This window comes from Pseudorasbora parva, chromosome 13 (genome assembly GCF_024679245.1).
Source record: "Pseudorasbora parva isolate DD20220531a chromosome 13, ASM2467924v1, whole genome shotgun sequence".
Lineage (NCBI taxonomy): Eukaryota > Metazoa > Chordata > Actinopteri > Cypriniformes > Gobionidae > Pseudorasbora > Pseudorasbora parva.
Window position 1 is genome coordinate 33,009,043 of NC_090184.1, and position 22,429 is coordinate 33,031,471.

The 22,429-nt window shown below is 37.5% G+C and overlaps 1 protein-coding gene across 3 annotated transcripts; it reads left to right on the forward strand.

Moving 5' to 3' along the window:
- Positions 1–5,645: 5,645 nt before the first annotated feature.
- Positions 5,646–21,538, forward strand: nexn (nexilin (F actin binding protein)). Of its 3 annotated transcripts, none has more exons than XM_067414019.1 (15): positions 5,646–5,835; positions 10,708–11,113; positions 12,085–12,276; positions 12,702–12,786; positions 12,908–13,056; positions 14,546–14,746; positions 14,850–15,029; positions 15,716–15,904; positions 16,236–16,427; positions 16,868–16,915; positions 19,413–19,607; positions 19,698–19,919; positions 20,002–20,190; positions 20,342–20,705; positions 20,858–21,538. In XM_067414019.1, exons 2-15 carry the CDS (start codon positions 10,754–10,756, stop codon positions 20,869–20,871), a joined length of 2,580 nt encoding a protein of 859 aa, XP_067270120.1. In that variant the 5' UTR covers positions 5,646–5,835; positions 10,708–10,753; the 3' UTR covers positions 20,872–21,538. The 3 variants fall into 3 exon arrangements, with proteins under 3 accessions (XP_067270120.1, XP_067270119.1, XP_067270121.1); XM_067414018.1 differs by having other exon boundaries at positions 10,733–11,113; XM_067414020.1 differs by lacking the exon at positions 16,868–16,915 and having other exon boundaries at positions 10,733–11,113.
- Positions 21,539–22,429: the final 891 nt, after the last annotated feature.

Here is a 22,429-nt window from a genome sequence, read left to right on the forward strand (position 1 = left end):
AAAGTAGTTGTCTTTTCCCCCCATTACTGTGAAGATGAACCGGTAAAGCCCAACAAATTAAATAATTTAGTCAGACAAACATCTTTTTTTAAGGAAACAGTTTATTAAACCTTTAGACAAAATATTTCTAAAGAAATTTGCATGTTTTTTTTGTTGAGTAGAATATAGGCCTACATCAGTATTTAAACCCCTCCATTTTATTCAGAGGCCCAGTCTGAGCAAATATACGCATTTTCTAGTTGCTGATATTCATCGGCAAAAGGTAAGAATAAATATTGTCTCTTTAAAAAAAATATTCCATGTAGATTATATTTAAATGTTTTATGATCAAAGAGTTGTGTTTAATTGTGTTTTTTATTTAATTTTGTATGAATTTAAATATGCTATTTAATATGTTTTTGTATTTCATTTATTGTGGGAGGGGAAACAATGCAATGCAAACACAGTGACGAAAAAAGATTAAAGGCTAAATGCTATATCTTCATATATTAACAACAATATAAAAGTTATTCTTTACATTATATAAATCAGTAAAGATTTCACAATAAAGAAATTTCTCTTTACTAAATGTTGATATCAGTTTGATAATAAAGATCAACCCAAAGCCTGATCTATTGAAAGGAGAAAAAAGTATACGTCCCAATTGATGTCCTAAAGCAGATTATTTGATTATTTAATCGAAGTCGGAGCAGGAGGGCCACTGTCCTGTAGAGTTAGTTTAGGTCCAGCTTGCCTAAACAGTCGGGATGTTAAGGTCTTGATCAGCTGGTACAGGCAGGGATGGGCAGTATTTCAAATACATGTATTTAAAATACGTATTTGAAATACAAAATACTATTTTGTATTTTAAAGCCTTTGGAAAAAATCGAATGTAATTTGTATTTAAATACATTTAAGATGAGTATTTTTGTATTTTCAAAATACTCAAAATACTTTGAGCCAGGCAACCTCTTTATCAGGAGCTGTTTTCATGCATCTACTAGTTCAGACCAGACACGCCCCTCCCCCCAACATTCATTCAGGTGAGCCGCAGCTGTACAACCCTAGCCTGACAAGCCAGACCCACATCAAGATGTTTGGTCTGGAAACTCACCATTGACAGCTCAATCCGAGGGGCGGATAAACGGTTGTCTTTTAAACTCCCTCTGCACGCGATAGGATAGCGCTACAAACATCCAGAGCAACGTGAAGCGGAGCTCATTGATAGATTAAACATTCGCCGTATCCAGTCAGCAAAACTCTGAATCTTCCCTTCTTAAGAATGACTTCAGTGCCGTTCTTTGTTCTTTTCTCAGAGAAAAGCTTAACTCAAGTCTTCCAGAGTCACGGCCAAAGCTGATTCGAAAAACCGCCGTTCGCCAGCGTCTGTGTTTACTAGAAGCACGCAAACGCAACTCTGCCGTCATTATGTTAAGCCCCGCCCACCGACTCTATACACGATGTGATTGGCCCGACCAGAGTTTGGTTTTTACAGCTCAGAAGTGTATTGGGAGTTGCTAGACGGCACTCGTGGCAGATTAGATTTGCTGCCGCTAGGGTGCGTCTAGATTTATAGGCTAGTACAACCCAGCCTTGGATCGGCAACTTTACAAAATTGTTGGAATAAGGTGAGGATGTCATGGTCAATTCTACTTGTTGATTAAAGTAGCTTGTCAAATGTGTTTGAAGTATTAACGTTACTGCATGTTAGGGATGAGTGATATCATATGACAATACACATCGTAGATTCGTAGCAATAATATAAAATGTGAATCGATGGAACTTTTTCTAAATCATTTACATAGATAGGCCTATCGGGGTAAGCACATATATCTGTGCAGCTTTTAGTGGGCAGGAATAATTGGAATGTTGGAGTGGAAAAAGAAGTGAGGGCGAATGAGTTATTGACGTAATTTGTGTTATTATAACTGCCGCTAAAGGAAATTCAAATTCAAATTGAAAACGAAAGTTTCTAAGCAGTTGCACACATCTAAATGCTTTTTGGCATTCAGAATAGGCCCAGATAGATTACAGCCTAATATGGATCCCTTCACTGAATTGCCAATTTCACGTGTATTTGGTGTATTTTCAAAATACAAAATACTGTATTTGTATTTAAATACATTTTTCCACACAGTATTTTGTATTTGTATTTAAATAAATTTTTCCTCACAGTATTTTGTATTTGTATTTTAAATACATTTCCATGTATTTATGCCCACCTCTGGGTACAGGTGTGTTTAATTGGGGTTGGAGCTAAAATCTGCAGGACAGTGGCATTCCAGGATCTGGATTGGACACCCCTCTCCTACAGCATCAAGAGTTGGAGTCAAATTGTGATGAATTTCCTATAGTTCACCAGATGAGGGAGTCCTTTGCTGCAGCTCAGCTACAAATATGATTTAGTGTCATAATAAAAAACAACTTTAAACCTTTCCCTCTGGATAGACCTTAAAGGCAACTCACTGATGCACTCACTGCTATTTAATTAATTTTAGTTAAATAGTCCTGCATATGCCATTACACTGAAAAACACTTTACAATAGGCTAAGGTCCCAAATAGTGTTTAGTTCATGTGGTCCACTGAATAATATTAGATACAACATTTGATCTTAATAATGTTTTAGTAAATGTGGAAATTAACATTAAATACGATTAGGCTATATTCTATTTTTCATTGTTAGTTCATGTTAACTAATGTTTACAATTAGTTCCTTATTGCAAAGTGTTCCCAACAAAAAATTATCTTTGACCAAAATCAAACTGAAAGACCATAAGAGGACAGACAGAGGAGACCTCTTTTCCACAAGCCGAGTCTACTTTTAAGATTAATAACTAGGGGCAGAGATCAAGACAAAAAAACAGACCAAGTCCATATTTATGTGGTCTTGAGGGTTTGTCCCAAGAGCACACTGTCAAGACTCCAACTAATGCTACTGTATAAATACACAGTGGAATAACTACATGTCATATTTCTATTTGGGATCTCTGACACTGATCAGGATTTTAGATCATAGCAAAGTTATTTGAGATTGATAAGTCAACATTTTCTCTGAGCTCCTGGGCAGCCAGCCATTTCTTGCTTGTCACAAGCCTTAATTTAGCTTGGCTCTGGTACCTGATAATGGAGACTTCAGCTATATGTAAGCAGAGATGCAGAGATATACAGGATATGTTAATGTTCTTTGAACAATACTGTACTTGAATGCATTAAAAACAATACTTTATTAATTTTGATCTAAAGCTAAAAATTATAAGAATTTAATCAGTATAATAAGATGATTGATTTAGAGTATTTAAAGTGTTTTGGTGTAAAGAAATATCATTTAACTCTTTATTTCTTCTTCTCTTCGTCTGTTTTCTTGTCTGCCTCGCTTCCTCTCTCAACAAGTCAGCTGCTGGCCTAGCTGGGCATTTACTCTACTACAGGAACAGGTGCAGTTCACAGCAGGATGGAAAGTTTACAGTTGGTTTGAAAGAGAAATCGTAGCACTTGAAACAATTGTATTTTTTTTCTCATGCAGTTGCTGAAATATGCAACATAATCCACTCAGTAATTCTCCAGTGTTTCAGACCTTGAAATAGCTCAACAGGTCCAGTTATTTAAAAACGTAATAATGCAGCATTTAAATGTTGCCAATACATCCATATTGTATGGTTCAGCAATTCCAAACAAAGTTACATATTAGTATGTTTTAACAATGAGACCAGGCTGTAAAAGACTAAAGGAATGCCTAAATGAAGAGAAATTGTTCCTAAAATCTGAACAGTGAATGATTCAGTGTAAACAAATGAAAACTGTTTCCGCTGCTGGATCTGTTCTTATCCACAATAATAATCTATTTCAAAGGGCAGCTGGCCAATACGTGTCACGGGTTGTGGAAGTGCCAGACTGCCTCCACTCCACCTGTACAGAGAAGTCCTGCTGTAGTAAATGAGCTATTTATACCTCCTTTATTGCAGTGCTTAAGCCTTTCTCCATTTTAAAGTCTTTCATTGTTGTGAATCTCACCTAAACAGAATAGCATACTAAAATGGGCAATATCAAAAATGAGATGAATAAATTAAAATAATTTAATAAATGAATGGGGGAACATTAAAAAAATAGAATGCAGTCTACTTCAATTTTCATGTTAAGATCAGAATAACAACTATATGGACACATTACCACTCAGTAGTGCTCAATAAGTGAGAGAAGCAATGAGTTTTAGCATGCTATAGCTGTCCCCATAGCGCTGATCTCTGCCCACAGGTGGGATGCTATTTCAGGCTGTCCCTTGTAGGAGTAGAGCTTTGGGCATAAACACTTAAGCCTTTGAATTGAAGAAAATACATTTTTAGATATACTTTGTAAAAAAATGTTTTACTGTAATCTAGGTTTTAACTGTATTTAAAATTTTTAAATGGAGCTGGAATCATACAGTCTATCTATCTTAATTATATTTTTTTCTTTCATGGTAGGAGGAAATGGAACCTCTTGCATCACACTGCAACCATCTCATGCAAGCGTCCTCCTTCTAAAGATTTTGGATGCTCCTCAAAGCTGCTGGTTAAACCCATTTAACCCTGAGTATGAGTCTTTCAGTATACCGATGGTGTCACAGTCTCAAGGGAGAGAGATGCATGCTGGGTATGAGTTCAAGTTACAGATGACAGTGCCGTCCTTCAGGCTGATGGGGGTTTCCAGCTCATTTTGGGGAACACTTGTTAAATGAATCATTTAATAACATAGAAATTGACAACATTTATCATTAAAATTCCTACACACAAAAAGTTATTTGCATGTTTTGTTCATACTGCATCCAAAGTGTGTTATATTATTATTTTTGTCACCTTCTATATTATTTTGTTATAACTGTGATATTGCTTGAATTTTAGAGTGATATACATGGGTTATCACACACCTCTGTGATAAGTGGGTCAGAACTGACTGGACAAACCACAGACCCTCAAGATAAAGGACTCCAACAATAGCTTTCCATGAAAACAAGCTGATGCTTGCGTGGAAAATATTAATCAAAACAAACAAACCTGATAGGTGCTTATAAAGGGTCTATACATACAAGATCCATGTGCAATGTGGAAGATAAGACACTGCAAAGGAAAAGAATGCTAAATGCAGAAGAAAGGGAAAGTAAGTGTAAAATGTAATTTTTCTTTGCAAATGGAAACGGTATGAATTACCATATCAATTACAGCGAAAAATCCTTCAAAAAGACAATACCTGATTTTTACTGTATTATTTCATCTAACAATACAGTATTGGTTTTTAGTAGCCTAGCCTATAGGCTACAAGTTTAGGCCTACTTATAATTTATGTTTTTTTAAAAGAGATAATCACATAAGTTCCTCCATGGTGCATAACATTTAAGAATATTTTATCTAAATAAATATTACCTACATTATTCAAATATACAGTAATGCATTAAACGCAGAAATCGTCTATAGGCTATTTAACATGATTTTTTAAGTGTTTAAGATGGCATTTAAAGACATGAATGAAAAACAAAAACAAATGACTAAATAATAACTTACAGGTAAATCGTGTCGTTAAGAAAACGATTATTAAGTCGTGTAAAAGACCCTTATACTCGGAGATAAGGAGACATATGTGGAGCGACAGCTGAGGCCGTCAGCCGGTGGCGCGTGTGGAATGCGGTTGATGGAGAGGGGCACGGATATTTTTATGGATAGCGCCCACCGATAACCGACTGCGCCCATTTGACTCTCAGTCGCATAGGAAGAGAAGAGTAAACCTGTGCTCGGGGATTTCGATTTGATTTTAGCTTTATCAAAGCCAACGTGAACTACAAAAAATCTTATGAAAAACAAAGGAAGTATATCACTCTAAAGCAGGTAAGATATTTTTAACTTATCGTTCATGATATGAAATCATTTAATAAAGCATGTGTAGGACAAACATGTTTTCAAATGGCAAGTCCACAACAGGACGAGGCCCTGTATTAGCATGGTCGACCTCATATCTTTACTTTGAGAATACACTTGACTACTTGGAAAGAAATCTTTTTATTTCCTTAGATCATTTTTAATTACTCAATAACTGTAAAAAGCTAAAGCTCTTTATAGAAAAATATGAATAAACTAATGCTTAGTCAGAGGATAAAGATACATGTATTCAAGTATGTTGAACACATTGAATGACATCTTGACATTCTTTGACCCCCACTTTTTTTGTTGAAAACATTTTATTCTCAGCACTCAACTCAACAAGAAACCTACCTTAATGTAAAGATTAAATCGAACTACTATATAATAAAGATAGCAGTCTTGTACTAACATATTTTTGAGAGGACGGTTACATTTAAAAATATAAATTACTATAAAGATACTATAAAGTACTATAAACTACTATAAAGATTAGTGGACAGCATAAATTCATATTTTAAAAAATAAGACATCAATTGTGGCGGGAAACAATGATTTCAAATGGTGAAATTGTTTTGGGAGGCCATATTGTCTTTGTCATCTTCTAAAAGTGAGGTGTGATCAGTTGTGAGTTCAGCTCACCAAAACACCAGTTGTGTGAGGTGCTGTGTCATTTATGAAGAGCAAACCAGAGTGACTATGCATTGAAATTTAGATCATTACAGCTATATAATATTACACACGTGAGTCATGTGTTTTGCTGCATGGGTTAAAGCAGCACTAGGTAACTTTTCAACCTCCATAATATATTTTCAAGACTCTTGTGATGATACATCGACTTACAATAGGTTGAATGACACGTCTGCCATAGCTTGACGAGGTCTGTATCGATTTTTAATCGTACTTTTAAACTTCGGGTTTCTGGTAGTAACCCGAGAACAAAAAGAACTACAAAATTTGACTGCTTTACGGCATATACGTCACTTCCACCACCACCACCACCACCACCACTTCCTTAAATTCGGACGTGGAGGCCAACTATCGTTTGTTTGTCGGATGTTATAGTCATGTCCGAAGCAGCACAGAAAAATAAGAAAGCAAAGGTTTTGTTGGAGGAAAGCAATAAGAGGAAACGAAAAAGTGATCGGATTAAAGGCAGGAAGAGGATCAACATTGGACCAGCGTTTGCTCGTTTCTGTGAGCTGAAGGAGATTTGAGCTGAAGGAGGAGGAGGCGTGAGCTGAAGGAGGCCTGAGCTGAAGGAGGAGGAGGCGTGAGCTGAAGGAGGAGCAGGCGTGAGCTGAAGGAGGAGGAGGCGTGAGCTGAAGGAGGAGGAGGCGTGAGCTGAAGGAGGAGGAGGCGTGAGCTGAAGGAGGAGGAGGCGTAAGCTGAAGGAGGAGGAGGCGTGAGCTGAAGGAGGAGCAGGGGTGAGCTGAAGGAGGCATGAGCTGAAGGAGGAGGAGGCGTGAGCTGAAGAAGGCATGAGCTGAAGGAGGAGGAGGCGTGAGCTGAAGGAGGAGGAGGCGTGAGCTGCAGGAGGAGGAGGCATGAGCTGAAGGAGGAGGAGGCGTGAGCTGAAGGAGGCGTGAGCTGAAGGAGGAGCAGGCGTGAGCTGAAGGAGGCATGAGCTGAAGGAGGAGGAGGCGTGAGCTGAAGGAGGAGGAGGCGTGAGCTGAAGGAGGAGGAGGCGTGAGCTGAAGTAGGAGGAGGCGTGAGCTGAAGGAGGAGGAGGTGTGAGCTGAAGGAGGAGGAGGTGTGAGCTGAAGGAGGAGGAGGAGGAGGAGGAGGAGGAGGAGGAGGAGGAGGAGGAGGAGGAGGAGGCGGAGGCGTGAGCTGAAGGAGGCGTGAGCTGAAGGAGGAGGAGGCGTGAGCTGAAGGAGACATGAGCTGAAGGAGGCGTGAGCTGAAGGAGGCTTGCCCGACTGATGCTGACTTGGCTGTCATGCTTGCTATGGTTATTACCTACCACTCAAACATTGAATTGAAGTATCATAGATTCTGTAAAACGGTAACCAATAGACTAGGCTACTATAATGAAGCTGGCTTGGAAACGTGAGCATCGCGATCATTTGGTGTTTGAAAAAAATAAAACTCATGAAATTATATTCATATGACAAGCTGAAACATATGCCACTGGACCTGGGATGAAGACATGTGAACTCCTCCTGCAGTGTTCAGGGTAACTGTTAGTGATGCGCGGGTCAGCTTTTTTCCAACCCGCGGGTCCCGCTTTTATGAAATTATTTGGCCCGGCCTGCACCACTGTATATATTTTTAAAACCATTGCGACTATTAAATAGACATACGGGGTCCGCGGGTTATGAGACGACCGTTCATAGTTCAGGGCTATCATGGTTGTCATGTCAACGAATGCCAGTTGATGACAGTTTACGACAGTAGTAGAGGAAAATATTTTTTTCAAACTGTAGGGGGACCCCGAGAGGAAAAGTTACCTAGTGCTGTTTTAATGTTGCCGTTTTCCTGATTATTGTAGTTTGGATGAAGAAGATGTAGAACCTGTGAAATGCAAAGATGCAAAGTTTGTTTTTGTTAACTGTGGGGACATTTCATAGGTGTAATGGTTTTTATACTGTACAAACCGTATTTTCTATCCCCTTACACTGCCCATGTCCCTAAACCTACCCATCACAGGAAACATTTTGCATTTTTACTTTCTCAAAATAACTCATCCTGTATGATTTATAAGCATTTTGAAAAGTGGGGACATGTGTAATGTCCTCATATTTCACCCTCTTCTTGTAATACCCATGTCATTATACACATTTGTGTCCTGATATTTCACAAAAACATGCCCCCCCCACCCCCACACACACAACAAATCCATCCATTATTTTGCCAAACTGGCTTTGTATACAACATTTTAAATGAAGAAACATCTAGAACTTTTTACATTTAGTCAGGGGTCTCATGTGTGCCATCTGGGTGCTGACCTCTCCTTAGACTCATATCTCCAGGTAAAAATAGCCTCAATCACATGGCTCAAACCAGACTGGGGGATAAAATTAGGGCCTGCATAAGGGTCCTGGTGGAGGTCCCACACACATTCAGCTCATCTGTTCTTTTGCAGACCACCAACTAACACTTCCAAGACATTTCATTACCTTTAAAAGAATGTGATCTGTGATTTAACAATGAAAGTGCTCCATTATGTTTCTTCAAATATTATCTTTCATGCTGTGTTCTGTTTGTGAATTTAAAAGGTCTGCAGAGTTTTAAAGATGAAAGTGTATGACAAAATTTGAAAATAATGGATTTTGAACTGCTGTCATCAGCAATTCCAGTCTCACTTTCTGTCACATATTTGCGTAACAGTGTAACAAATTTGCAGAATGCCAGTCTATGGTCTTCATTGGCTGCCTGCAAACAATGTCTAATTTGACCCGCCCTCAAACACTGCAGTTGTAGCTGAAGCTTGAAAGTTTGGTTTCGTGTTGTGGACATGTTGAGAGGACTTTTTTCAACACTGCAAATCCACTTTGCATGCACCACCAAAAGATGAGGACTCCCACTGGAATTCATACGGAAAAAACGGCATCATCATTTTTTTTCCATATCCCTTTGTATCAAGCCCTGAAGAAACCTTCAAAGCTGAAATTCAGTTCAGGCAGGTCCACTTGTGTCAAAAACACCATAGACAAACTTTTAGTTAAATTTCCATTTGGCAGTGTGGCTGTGTTCTAAATTCCCCATAATTTTCATGACCTCCATGAAAAGCTAAGACAGGGAACAGCTAGTCTGACAAGCCAGACCCACATCAAGATGTTTGGTCTGGAAACTCACCATTGACAGGGCTCAATCCGAGGGGTGGAATAAACGGTTGTCTTTCAAACTCCTTCTGCACGCGACCAACCAGAGCAATGAAGGTGAAACGGAGCTCGTTGATAGATTAAACATTCGCCGTATCTGGTCGACAAAACTTGGAACACATCTTCCCTTTTTAAGAATGACTTCAGTGCCGTTCTTTGTTCTTTTCTCAAAGAAAAGCTTAACTCCAAGTCTTCCAGAGTCGCGGTCAAAGCTAATTCGAAAGACCGCCGTTCGCCAGTTTCTGTGTTTACTTGAAGCACGCAAGCGCAACTCGGCCGTCGTCATTATGGCCCCGCCCACCAACTCTATACATGATGTGATTGGCCCGACAAGAGTTTGGCGTTTACAGCTCAGAAGGGTATTGAGAGTTGCTTGACAACACTCATGGGCAGATTAAATTTGCTGCCGCTAGGGTGCGTCTAGATTTCTCGGCTAGGGAACAGCAGCTCCTGGGGTCAACCTCACAAATTTCCAAACTAGGAAGGCATCGTAAATCCCCTTTTAGAACAAAACATGCACCAATGACACAACTGACATTAAATAAGTTAAACACAGCTAAGGAGGAGCTGGGGCGGAGGTGGGTTGCAAAGCAGCGTGCAGTGAAAGCAGCAAGCAGACAGACTAAACTAAAGCTACACTTAAGAAAGGCGCCCTGTTTGAGAGGTGCCAATTAAGTAGACCAATCAAAACAGACTTGGCTGTCTGACCAAATCAGAGCACAGTAGATAAATCACAATAAACTAGGGCATCTGACCAATCAGAGCAGATAAGGATTTTAGAGACACTGAATCTTAGAACAAACTATTTTCAGACTGTTTGTGAATGTGCAATGTATATTATGAGAAAATTAACATGTTTTTTGACTTGGACATATTGTAGAAGAGCTCCAAAACAAAATTAGAATCTTTTCGCAGTTACTAAAATTGCAGTTACTAAAAATAAAAAATAGCCCTGTAAAAAATAGTTCCTTTGCACTGCAGTCTTGTGGTCATTCTGTCTTTCTCCCAATGTCAGCTTCATCTGACGTATCTTGCAACAGGTGTGTTTGAGAAACAGCAACATGACTGAAGTGATGAGCATGGAGGATGTGTCAACAGACATGACGCATATAAACAACACAGACAGCTTGAACGATATTGCTGATGCTAATGATATAGAGAACACAATTAATGATGAAAACCAAGAGGAAACAAATGACATGAGTTGCATGACTGAAGAGGTGGACATGAACAGTGCTGCAGACGAATCAAAGTTACCAGAGAAGGAAGAGCCCGAACATGAGAGAAAGACCACCGGCAGGGCGAGAAAACGAGAGAGGGCTCCAAAGACGAATGAGGAAAATGTGGAGAATGATGAAGAGGCTGATGCATCACATAATACTGATATGACAAATATATCAGATGTGGCACTGAAACAAGAGGTATGGTATGATGGAGCAATAATAATATGCTTACATATTTTCAAATAATTAAATTAAATACAATTTTCAATAATTAACACACACGCATATGCAGTTTTGCTCATACGTTTGCATACCTCTTGCAGAATATGCAAGATTAACAAAGTAAGAGGGATCATAAAAATCACGTTACCCTCCTGATTAAACTGTTTCACAAAACAAATGCTGACAAAATCCACAAGACAACATAATAACTGAATTTACAGAAATGAACTAGTTCAAAAATGTTCATACACTTGAATCTTAATATTATGTGTTGTTACCTGGATAATCAACATATAGATATGTTTTGTGATAGTTGTTTATGAGTCCCTTGTTTGTCCTGAGCAGTTAAAATGCTCACTGTTCTTCAGAAAAAAAATCAACCCAAAATCAATTATTTGGTTTCTAGCATATTCTACATATTTGAACACACTTCAACAGTGACTATGATTTTAAGATCCATCTTCTCACACTGAGGACACTTGAGGGACTCATGGACAGCCATAACAAGGTGAAAACATTGCTCAAGATGGCAAACAAATGCATTAAGAGCTGAGGGTTGTACATTTTCTTATTTCTTTTAAAGACCTTTTTTTAGCACTGGCCTTTAGAAGTTACATGAGATATTTCATGTTTCTCCAATATATTATAAAATAAAATGTATATAATTTAAAAGTTATGAGCAGAACTATATATATATCCACACATACACATATTTTTATTAAACATTATACATAAATATGAAAATAGATATAAACTTTATTATGCAAATTTTATAAAATGTAAAAATGAATGGATTATAATGTTGTATGTAATTTGTAATCATATAATCATTACTCTCTGCAAAAAAAATATATATATATAAAAAATGGAAATTAACTAATTTTCCCTTTCTCTTTTACTAACAATCTCTCAATCTCTAACAACCCTCGTTGCTCTTTCTTCTGAAGAAACTGCTTAAAACATCTAAGCCTGTACAGAGAAGTTATGTTCCCAAGGTGGGGAAAGAAGATGTGAAGAATAAGTTTGAGGCAATGCAGAAAGCTAGAGAAGAGAGAAACCAAAAGAGAAGTCAGGAAGAGCAAAAGAAACGCAGAGAGCAGTACGTTAAAGAGAGAGAATACAGTCGCAGGAAGCAAATGGTCAGTAGAGAAACCTGCCCATCAGCACCGTGTTTGTTCATCCACTGACTGCACTGCCTCATCTCTCTGACACTAACAATGCTTATTAGACAAATTTGTCTTTAGGTTAATGAAGATACTGCTTGCTGGGTATTCAGTGTTTGCTTAAGATCAGGCATGCATCAATAAAGGATATACACAAACCCTCTTACAAAAAAGCTTTTAATCAGTAAAACATCCCAGTATCTGTGATGCCTGCTTGCTGCATGCACACTCTACTGATCCCCTGCCCATGTCACAATTGACGGCCCAATCAGCATCCGTCCCTGTAGGTCATATGTGCCTGTCTTACAAGGATTAAGGTCTGCTTGGCTTGCTATGACCAGCATGGTTTCTGATCCTGGATAAAACGGCTAACCTCACAACAACTATCGGATCCTCCACAGATAAAGGAACTCCTCGCCTCTAGCGATGAAGAGGAAGAGGTGAAGCCAACGAAGATAGAAAAATCATATGTTCCCAAGATTACAGGTATGAGACAAATGGAGGGATTGTTATTATTTGATTTTTTTGGAATGAAGCGACGTAATCAGTGTAACAGCACTTTAATCCCGTTATAGACGCCAACTGTCGGCTTTCTGTCCATTCACAGGCAGCGTGAAGGGGAAGTTTGCAGAGATGGAGAAACAGAGGCAGGAGGAGGAGAGAAAAAGAACAGAAGAGGAGAGAAAGAAGCGAGCTGCACAGGAGGCCAAAGAGAAGGCCAAGATTCAGAAAGAGCTGGCCAAGAAAGCCGAGGAGGTGAGTCAGTGTGTCATGGTAACAGACTGGGGCTGCAGGCACTAGCAGGATGCTTTTAATGCGACTTGGCAGTCAGCTGCTTTATCAGGTCTACTGTTAGAAAATCTCCAGCAAAGTATCTGTAATCACTCAGCTAATCCTCTGATATAATCTAAAGTTCTATTTTAAAATCTAGCAATATATGTAGTTGAAACCAATTCATAGATTGTATTGATAGTATACAGGACAGTGTGTTATATGGCAATAATAGTGACAGGCAAGGTTAGACATTCTTTTACTAACCAAAGTTTATTAACCATTATTAATACAGTAGATTCAATATTATAAAATAATGATTATAATACAAAATATATTTATATCTAATCTAATCATATTTTTTTTTTGAATTGTTTAAATATATAAATTCTATATAAATAATATTTTATTTACTGTATTTCATATTTACATTTACCATCTATCTATCTATCTATCTATCTATCTATCTATCTATCTATCTATCTATCTATCTATCTATCTATCTATCTATCTATCTATCTATCTATCTATCTATCTATTTATCTATCTATCTATCTATCTATCTATCTATCTATCTATCTATCTATCTATCTATCCATCCATCCATCCATCCATCCATCCATCCATCCATCCATCCATCCATCCATCCATCCATCCATCCATCCATCCATCCATCCATCCATCTATCTATCTATCTATCTATCTATCTATCTATCTATCTATCTATCTATCTATCTATCTATCTATCTATCTATCTAAGTAAAACTTTTATTTAACAATGATATAAGTAATGAAATGTATAACATTACAATACATTTATAGGGCTACTAAAAATTCTGGTTTGCCATTGCAGGAATAAATTACATTTACATATTACATATTACAATTCCATCAATTAGTGTATTTACTGTCTTGTCAAATAAATTAATTGTTACTACGCATAAGAGACTTAGGTAATGTAGGCTATGATAAAAACAAACAAATTATTATTTGAAATGTGTGCAATGATGGCCAAATGGCCCACAGTCAATTACAAAGACATGTCAGTCTATATACAACATGGCACTGGGTGTTAAATTTAGGAAAATACCACACTTTCTGGAGCCAGAGTTAACAAGCATGGACAACATGTGACTGGCAACTGTTTCCCACAGCACTTGCAGGCCGTGCTCTCTAACTGAATTAGCAGTCTCATATCTCTGTCTAGTATGACACAAATGAAGGCAACTGTGCCAGAAGAATTTTTTTCCTGTCAGGCCTTATCTGAAACCTGTCTGGATGCTTGTATATGACTGGAGAAATGTTGCAAGTCAAAGCAGTATTATTATTAATAATTAAAAAAAACAATTTGTTATTGCTTTAAGACCTCACATTTGTTTCTGATTTTCAACAAAAAAAGGAAGTTAACATTTCATCATACCATCATCAAATAATTCCAATGGTAAAATATAGTAATGTCTTTACTTCATCATAGGAAGGTGATGACAGCCTTTTGGTTCGAGTAGTGCCTGCAAAATCACAGAAACAACCAGGAAAGATCAGGATCAATTTTGAGGACATGGAGAAGAGCAGAGAAGAGGAACTAAAGAAGCGAACTGAAGAGGAGAAGAAGAAGAGATACGATGAAAACCGCCGGTCCTTCCGAGAGGCCAAGCGTCGCTCCGTGGTTGAGCAGGTTAAGATTCTGCGTTAAACTACCAATCTAATCTTTAAAAGAAAAATATATGTTTTGGTAAATTGGGGGGGTAAAATGACTAAAAAAAGTTTCTTTAAAAAAGTTGGACGATGTAGAGTCTAATCCCAAAGAGAAGGAGCAGATGACCCCTGGTAAACTGCGTCTGACCTTTGAAGAACAGGAGAAAGAGCGACAGGAGCAGCAGAGAAAACAGGCAGAGGAGGAAGCCCGACGCAGACTAGTGGAAGAAAGAAAAGCTTTTGAAGAGGCTAAGCTGGGAATGGTGGGTATAGGTATAGGTATAGGTATATATATATTACTATTTGGACATTTAGGCAACAACTAAAAATACATGCAAATACAACATTTGCAGAATATAACAAAATATAAAAGCATGGCATTTTAAACGATGCGCTTATTTAAAACATTTACACTTTTCAATCAATGCACATAATGCACACATGTACACTTTCAATCAAAACAGTTTTTTAGGTTTCAAAATATGCAGCAATAAATATATTGTTCAAAATTAAGGCAAAACATTCTAGAACATCTGGGTGAAAATGTTCTAGCTAATATAATGAGCTACGTGTGGTTGTTCTGCAAGCACCTTAAGGAACTTAAGGAGAAAATACTTAATACATCCATGAAAGGGCCTCAAGATACATGATTTCCCTCTCCCCCAAACCAGTTCAGTGCAAACTCCGCCCCACGGATGATTTTAAAGATTTAAAGACAACAAATTCTAACCCTAAAACAAACTCTGACCTTAACCAACGAAAGTGGTTGCAGGCCAGGATTTGCAATGAACTGCTGTGGTAGGGGAATCGCACCCTCAAGACAAATTGGTTAAAAAAGAAAAAGTTGCTCAGAAAAGTTCAAAGATGCAATTCAATTTTTAAGTGTGACTTAAGTGCTCAAAAGTGACCATGAATAATGAAATGCGTGATAATGTTCTCTTTATCAAAGGCCCTGGATGATGAGGACACTCTGGATACAGAAGGAGAGAAGGAAGAATTCAGACCTGGTAAACTTCGACTCAGCTTCGAAGAGCTGGAAAGGCAGAGGCTGGAAGAAGAACATAAGCGTGTGGAGGAAGAAAGGAAAAGACGCATCGAAGAAGAGAGAAAGGCCTTTGCCGAGGCCAGAAAGAGCATGGTCAGTTTGTGTGCTTGTGAAAGTCATGTCTTTTTTTTTTCCTATGTACTATAGCAACCATGATATTCTTTGACAGTGGTATCACCTTCTGATACTTTGTTAGGGAGGCCTAAACAATATTTTGTAGACATAAAATGCTCACTATTATTACAAAAGGTCATTGAAAATGTCTACAACTTATCTGTCTTCAAATATAACGCCTACGATCTAAAATCAGAGAGAGATAAGGGTTTTCTGACTTGGCACAGTTGGACATGTAAACTGGGTGCCAGATTAAACCTTGACTGTTGACTAACTCATTTCCCCCCAAACGTAATCTATTCACTTGCAGGTTGTAAATAGTGACGATGACATCCTTCTGGCCATGATAAACTCAGACGGAGCCAAACCCGGGAAGCTGGCCATCAGCTTTGAGGATCTGGAAAGACAAAGACAAGAAGAGGAGCAGAAAAAGAAAGAAGAAGAGGCCAAGCGACGCCTGGAAGAGGAGAAAAAACTTTTTGCAGAAGCTCGCAAGAGCATGGTAGGAGCACTCATGAGATGTGTCATACTGTATTTGCGCAAATACAGTTGCATGCACTAATTGATGTGACCAACAAAAGTACATCTTAAAAAACAACAACAAAAAGTCAATGCATGCGCTATATTTAGAAAACTATATAACTGCTGTTCTAGTTATTAATAATATAACATAAACATACTTATATGCTGCATGCTCATTGCAATGCAATCTGCTCATTATATTTATATCATCTGAGCACATGTCAGTCAGCTAACAACTGTTAACCAGTGTCAATTTCAATACATCAACCTACTTAAACAATAGTTTAATCCTAGTAATCTAAAACAATTAATTCAGTTGCAAATGTGAACACAACACACGTCCAAATCTCCAGTGTGCTCAAATGGTATACCTGCTGCTGCAATGCTTGTCTGTTATGCTTTTCAAATTGTGTTTTTAAGAGCCCTGGACTGGATCACGATAATTTGACTGGATATGGAGATAAAGAAGTAAGAAACTTTTTTAAACAGAAACCGCTACCCTGTTAAAGAGAAGCATTGCCACAATGATTGATGACACACATACACACGCAAAAGCTGTTACAGATCAATAAATAAAATAATGTACTTAGAGAGGCCAAAACATTCCAGTAAAGCTAGACAAAAATAAACATTCAAGAAAACTAATTTCTCAGAAAACAAGTCTTAAAAGGGTCATATATTTCACATCATACATTTCAATTTAGGTTTTCCCCCCTCGAGTTTACAGTATTAATAGTCAAGTGCATGTTTAGGTTTTAGAATAAATCATTATTGTAGCTAGTCTTTTTGGGCTATAGAGAAGAAATGTTGCTTGTGAATGTTATTGGATGTTTTATAGTACAATGAGCTGTTTAATATGGAAGCTCAAGCCCATTTCTGCCACTAAATAAAAATAAAATAAAGATTGATTCCGACTATTTATCTCAGAATTCTGACTTTTTCTCTAACAAGTGCGAGTTATAAAGTCAGAATTCTGAGATATGTACTCGCAATTACATGATATAAAGTCACAATTCTGACTGAGAAAAAAAGTCAGAATTGTGACTTTATAACACGTGATTGTGAGGGAAAAAAGTCAGAATTGTGACTTTATAACTTGCAACTGTGAGAAAAAAAGTCAGAATTGTGACTATATCTCGCAATTGTGAGTTATATCTCAGATTTGTGACTTTATATCACGGAATTGTGAGGAAAAAAAGTCTGAGATAAAAAGTCGCAATTGCTCTTTTTACTTTTGTTTTTAGTGTTCCATAGTTTTATATCAAAAGATTACAAAGAAAATTTGATTCTTCATGATGCCTTTAAATATATTCTGAATCTTAAATGTGTTTTGTTTAAAGGATATTATTTTTATGGTTAAATAGGAAAAAAGATATCAATATATAATTCTATGCAGTGTAGTAAATAGAATTATTCTAAAGTTGTAAGTACTAAATAAACAGAATTAGGGGTCCAGATCTTCACACTGTTCAAACATGGCTGTCTATGTTATGGCTCAAATAACTATATGATAATGTATAGCTCTTTTTACACTTGGCACTGTTTTGATTTAGAATTCATTTAAAATTTAACTGAAACAGACAAAAAGATCAGGAAGGAAGGACACTTCATTTCCTAGAATGCATTACCTATTCTAATACAATTATCTGTGGCATTTGGATTCAATTAGAAGAAAAACCGTGGCTGCATCCAAAATCACATACTTTCCTGATATATTCTGAAGTATATGAAGTTCTGAAATGTGCATAAGAAAAGATGACACTTTTACTATCCCATGAAGCGATGGGAGAGGATTTGTGAATGGCAATGAAGCACACTAACTGACGTGAATGTAGTACGTACAGATTACATTCATACTACATACTAGGGATGTAAAAATACAGTTAGTCCACGGTTCAATACATACCTCGGTTTTTAACCACAGTTTTCGGTTCGGTTCGGTTCGGTTTGGTTTTTTGCTATTCTATTCTTAGGCGATAGGAACAGAAAGAGGTTAAGAAGAAATGTTTTTATTGTAATACTCTTTCTTTATTTTACTTAAAAGACTTGAAAAACCTTATTATATAATACACATTCCGGGTGTATTGTAAAAAAAAAAAAAAAAAAAAAAAAAATATATATATATATATATATATATATATATATATATATATACACATATATATATAAACACTTACAGTGCTGCTCAGAGATGTACAGTAGCATTTAAGTATGAAAAACTACAGTCTTCAATATGCAATATACATTGATTGAAAGCTACTACATGTACTTTATTCCAGAGCAATGAGTGATTTTTCTACTTGTTTTTAGTTGTTTTATTAACATAATTTTAGAGTTGAACTGTTCCTTTAATGACAAGTGTTCACTGCCTGCACTGCTGTCAATACAAGATGTGATCACATCTCATATACAGACGCACATGATTTTACTTTCACTTTAGACATAACCAACTGTGTTTATATATGTTAACCTTGTGTGTATTTGACAGGATTAGCGCAGTAAGACTACTTCAGTAATCATGTGTATTTGACAGGCACAGGCGCTCAGCTAACCGGCAAGCCTTAAGGCGGCTAAACACCCCCTAACTTTAGTGCATATGATTGGATATTTGCTCGTATCAGCACGTAGACTCACAGGCACACTCAAACAGAGGTAAATTAAACTGAGAGAAATATTTAAAACGAAGAGAAATAGAATAAATTAAATAAATGCAAAACCGAAATTCACAAGCGCATATTGAACCGTGAATGCCGTACCGAACAGTTCAATATTATATTGAGAATTGTGATATCCCTACTACATACTATAAGGTATAGAACATAATTTTTTAGAGATCATGAAGTTATTACTAGTAGGTCCTATTTAAGAGATTATGTGATTTAGGATGCAGCCTCTCATTACTTGCACAAGATGTTTTAAAATATATTGAATATCAATTTAGATGTGTATCCTATTTTTGTGACAGGTGCAGGATGATAATGAAACTCTGGTGCGGACAGAATCACAGGAAGCAATGCACCCAGGGAAACTAGAAATCAACTTTGAGGAGATGCTGAAGATGAAAGAGGAGGCAGAGCGGAAGCACAAGGCGGAGGCCAGACGCCAGAAAATGGAGATGGAGAAGAAAGAGTTTGAACAGATGCGACAAGAGATGGGCGAGGTCAGCTTCACATGCCATTAAAATTATCATTAAATTTCCAATTTCATAATGTGTTTGCTTATTTACATATGTTTTGTGGTTTTGATTTAGGATGAGATCAATGAAAGCTCTGAGGTGGTGAGTAACGAGTACGAGGAGCTAACAAAGCTGAAGCGGACTGGCTCCATTCAGGCCAAAAGCCTAAAATCCAAGTTTGAGAAGATCAAGCAGCTCACAGATGAGGAGATCCAGAAGAAGATTGAGGAGGAACGAGCAAGAAGGAAAGAAATTGATGAGAAAATCAAGGAGAGAGAGGCAGAGCGCTGCCAGGAGGTGACAGAACGAGGCAAGGTCTCATTTATTCATTCCAGCTAAAGAACGTTGAAGTGAAGAATTTTGCTAATTTCTTCCACAGGATGAAGATGAGGACAAAACAAGTCCGACCAAACCAGAGGACGTCCCGTTCAGACAGAAAGTGGACATGCGAGCACGGTTTGAACAAATGGCAAAGGCCAGAGAAGAGGAGCAGAAGAGGAAGATCGAAGAGCAGAAATTACAGAGGATGCAGTTTGAACAACAGGAAATTGATGCTGCTCTCCAAAAAGTAAACCTCTCCTGGGCTGCTCTGTTTAAGAACTAAATGGCGGACATGCCTGGATCTGATGTCAACCCTAATGCATGACAGAGCTGCATGCGTGTGATTTCTGTTGTTGTTTTTTTCCGAGTGTGAAACACTTTGTCATGTGTCTTGTCAGAAAAGGGAAGAAGAGGAGGAGGAAGAGGGTAGCATCATTAACGGCTCCGCCGCCTATGAGGATGAAGAGGACCATGCCAGGTCAGGTGCTCCGTGGTTTAAAAAGCCCCTGAAGAACCAGTCAGTGGTGGACGCAGAGCCTGTGCGGTTCACAGTGAAGATCACGGGAGAACCAAAACCAGAGGTCACCTGGTGGTTCGAGGGTGAGCTGCTGCCAGATTCTGAAGACTATCAGTACATCGAGAGAGGCGAGACCTACTGCCTTTACCTGCCCGAAACGTTCCCCGAGGACGAAGGAGAGTACATGTGTAAAGCTGTCAACAGCCGAGGCACTGCCGCCAGCACCTGCATTCTCACAATTGAAAGTAAGCCGCATCCTGCCTCTACTAACCACCTGCATGCTGAGATTTCTTACGGCGTCGCTAACCTCAAATGGACCGCATGCTCCACTTCCACTCTGTTCTTCTTCTTGTTAATCAAACTGTGTCTCTCTGTCTCCCTGTCTTTCTCTTTCCAGCTGAGGACTACTGATGCTCTCCTTCTCTGGAACTTTCCCAGACTTTTATTTTTTTCTTTTATAAAAGTTCATTTCTCACGGTAGGGCCAAAAACCGAGGAAGGAGTGGTATTTTTTTTTTTCTTCCATTCCTCCTGAAGATACGCTCAATGATGAAGTGCAATCTGTTGTTTACATTAGATGCTGCACTCACAGTTATCAAAACAAAAACCCTCCATATCTGGGATGAATTTGTGCCAAAACACAGATAACGTTCCGATGATCTTCTAGAATAAATACATAGCATAACTGGAAAAAAAAATCTAGTTAAGTAAATACATTTTAGTTCAATATATACCCAATTTGACACTGAGGAAGGATTTCATACCCATGTCATCGAATGAATGAGATGTTACTTGAGAGTTTTATTCAGTATCTGTAAAGGGGGCTGCGGTTGCATTTTATTTGTTTAATTCCTATAAGCACCTCTGTTCAGGCTCATATGTTTTTTTTCCATTTTGTGAGTATTGAAAGTTTTGAATAAAAATGTACTCATGGAGCGTTCATATCCCCAGATATGTGTATGTTAAAGTGTAGTGAGTAAATTAAATGTATGGACAGTGTATGTAGGTAGAGGTGATTTTAGATTTTAGGCAGAATATTTGTGTAATGTATTAAATTATAATAAAATTAATGAAACATGTTGCTGGCTGTTTTTATAAACTAACACTTTATTTACATTTTAGGAGACGTGGCATGGTGGATTCATCTGATTACAGTATCAAATAAATGTTGACAAAGTGCTAAATTGCCTGTAAATGCCCGTCTTTGGTTTAATGCACATTGATATTAAACCTTTCCTAATTTAAATGTACAATTAAAAGGAATTGAAAGAAATTCTACAAAAATGATACTATTCGCAAGACAGCTTGACAGAAACATATTAGAAAATCGTTATAAGAGGCCATGCAGGCCTAAATGACAGAATAACAGACAAAATAGTAATAAAATGGAAAAGCTCTGTTTCAAGTGCCATTTAGCAAAATATTACTATATTGCGAAGTGTCAGTGGCAAATCATTTTACCTTTCTCATAACACCATTCTTCTCCACAACCAGCTTACATGTAGACAAATATTTGATTTTCTGTAACAAACAACGAGACCATTATTCGATGGTGATAGTTCTGCTAGACATTTCCAGAGTATTTTCATAAATCAACTGATTTTAGGCCACATCTGTCCTTTTTTAAGAGAGCTATTCTGATTATATAGAACAGTAAACATGAATATAGACCTTGATAGTTTATTATTCAAAGGTATTAAAATAAAACAGTAGCCTAATCTAATATATAGCCAGCCTACATATTGTCAACAGAGCAGCAACATAGGCCTAACTCATTTCTATGGAATCTTGTTTCGTCAGAGTTATAAACTCGAAATTCTGACCATTTTCTCTCGCAATTTATATCACGCAATTCTGACGTTATAATTCGCAAATAAGAGTTTAAATCCCGCAATTCTGAGAAAAAGTCACAGACAAAAAAGTCCCAATTATCTTTTTTATTCTGTATTTCTGTCTGTGCCATCACAAAC

Excerpts from the sequence above, each read along its gene's own strand:
- nexn (XM_067414019.1), top strand. The coding sequence starts at position 10,754 with ATGACTGAAGTGATGAGCATGGAGGATGTGTCAACAGACATGACGCAT. Across the intron at positions 14,747-14,849 it reads GTCGCTCCGTGGTTGAGCAG|TTGGACGATGTAGAGTCTAA; the intron begins GTTAAGATTCTG and ends TCTTTAAAAAAG. Across the intron at positions 16,916-19,412 it reads CTGGATATGGAGATAAAGAA|GTGCAGGATGATAATGAAAC; the intron begins GTAAGAAACTTT and ends TTTTTGTGACAG.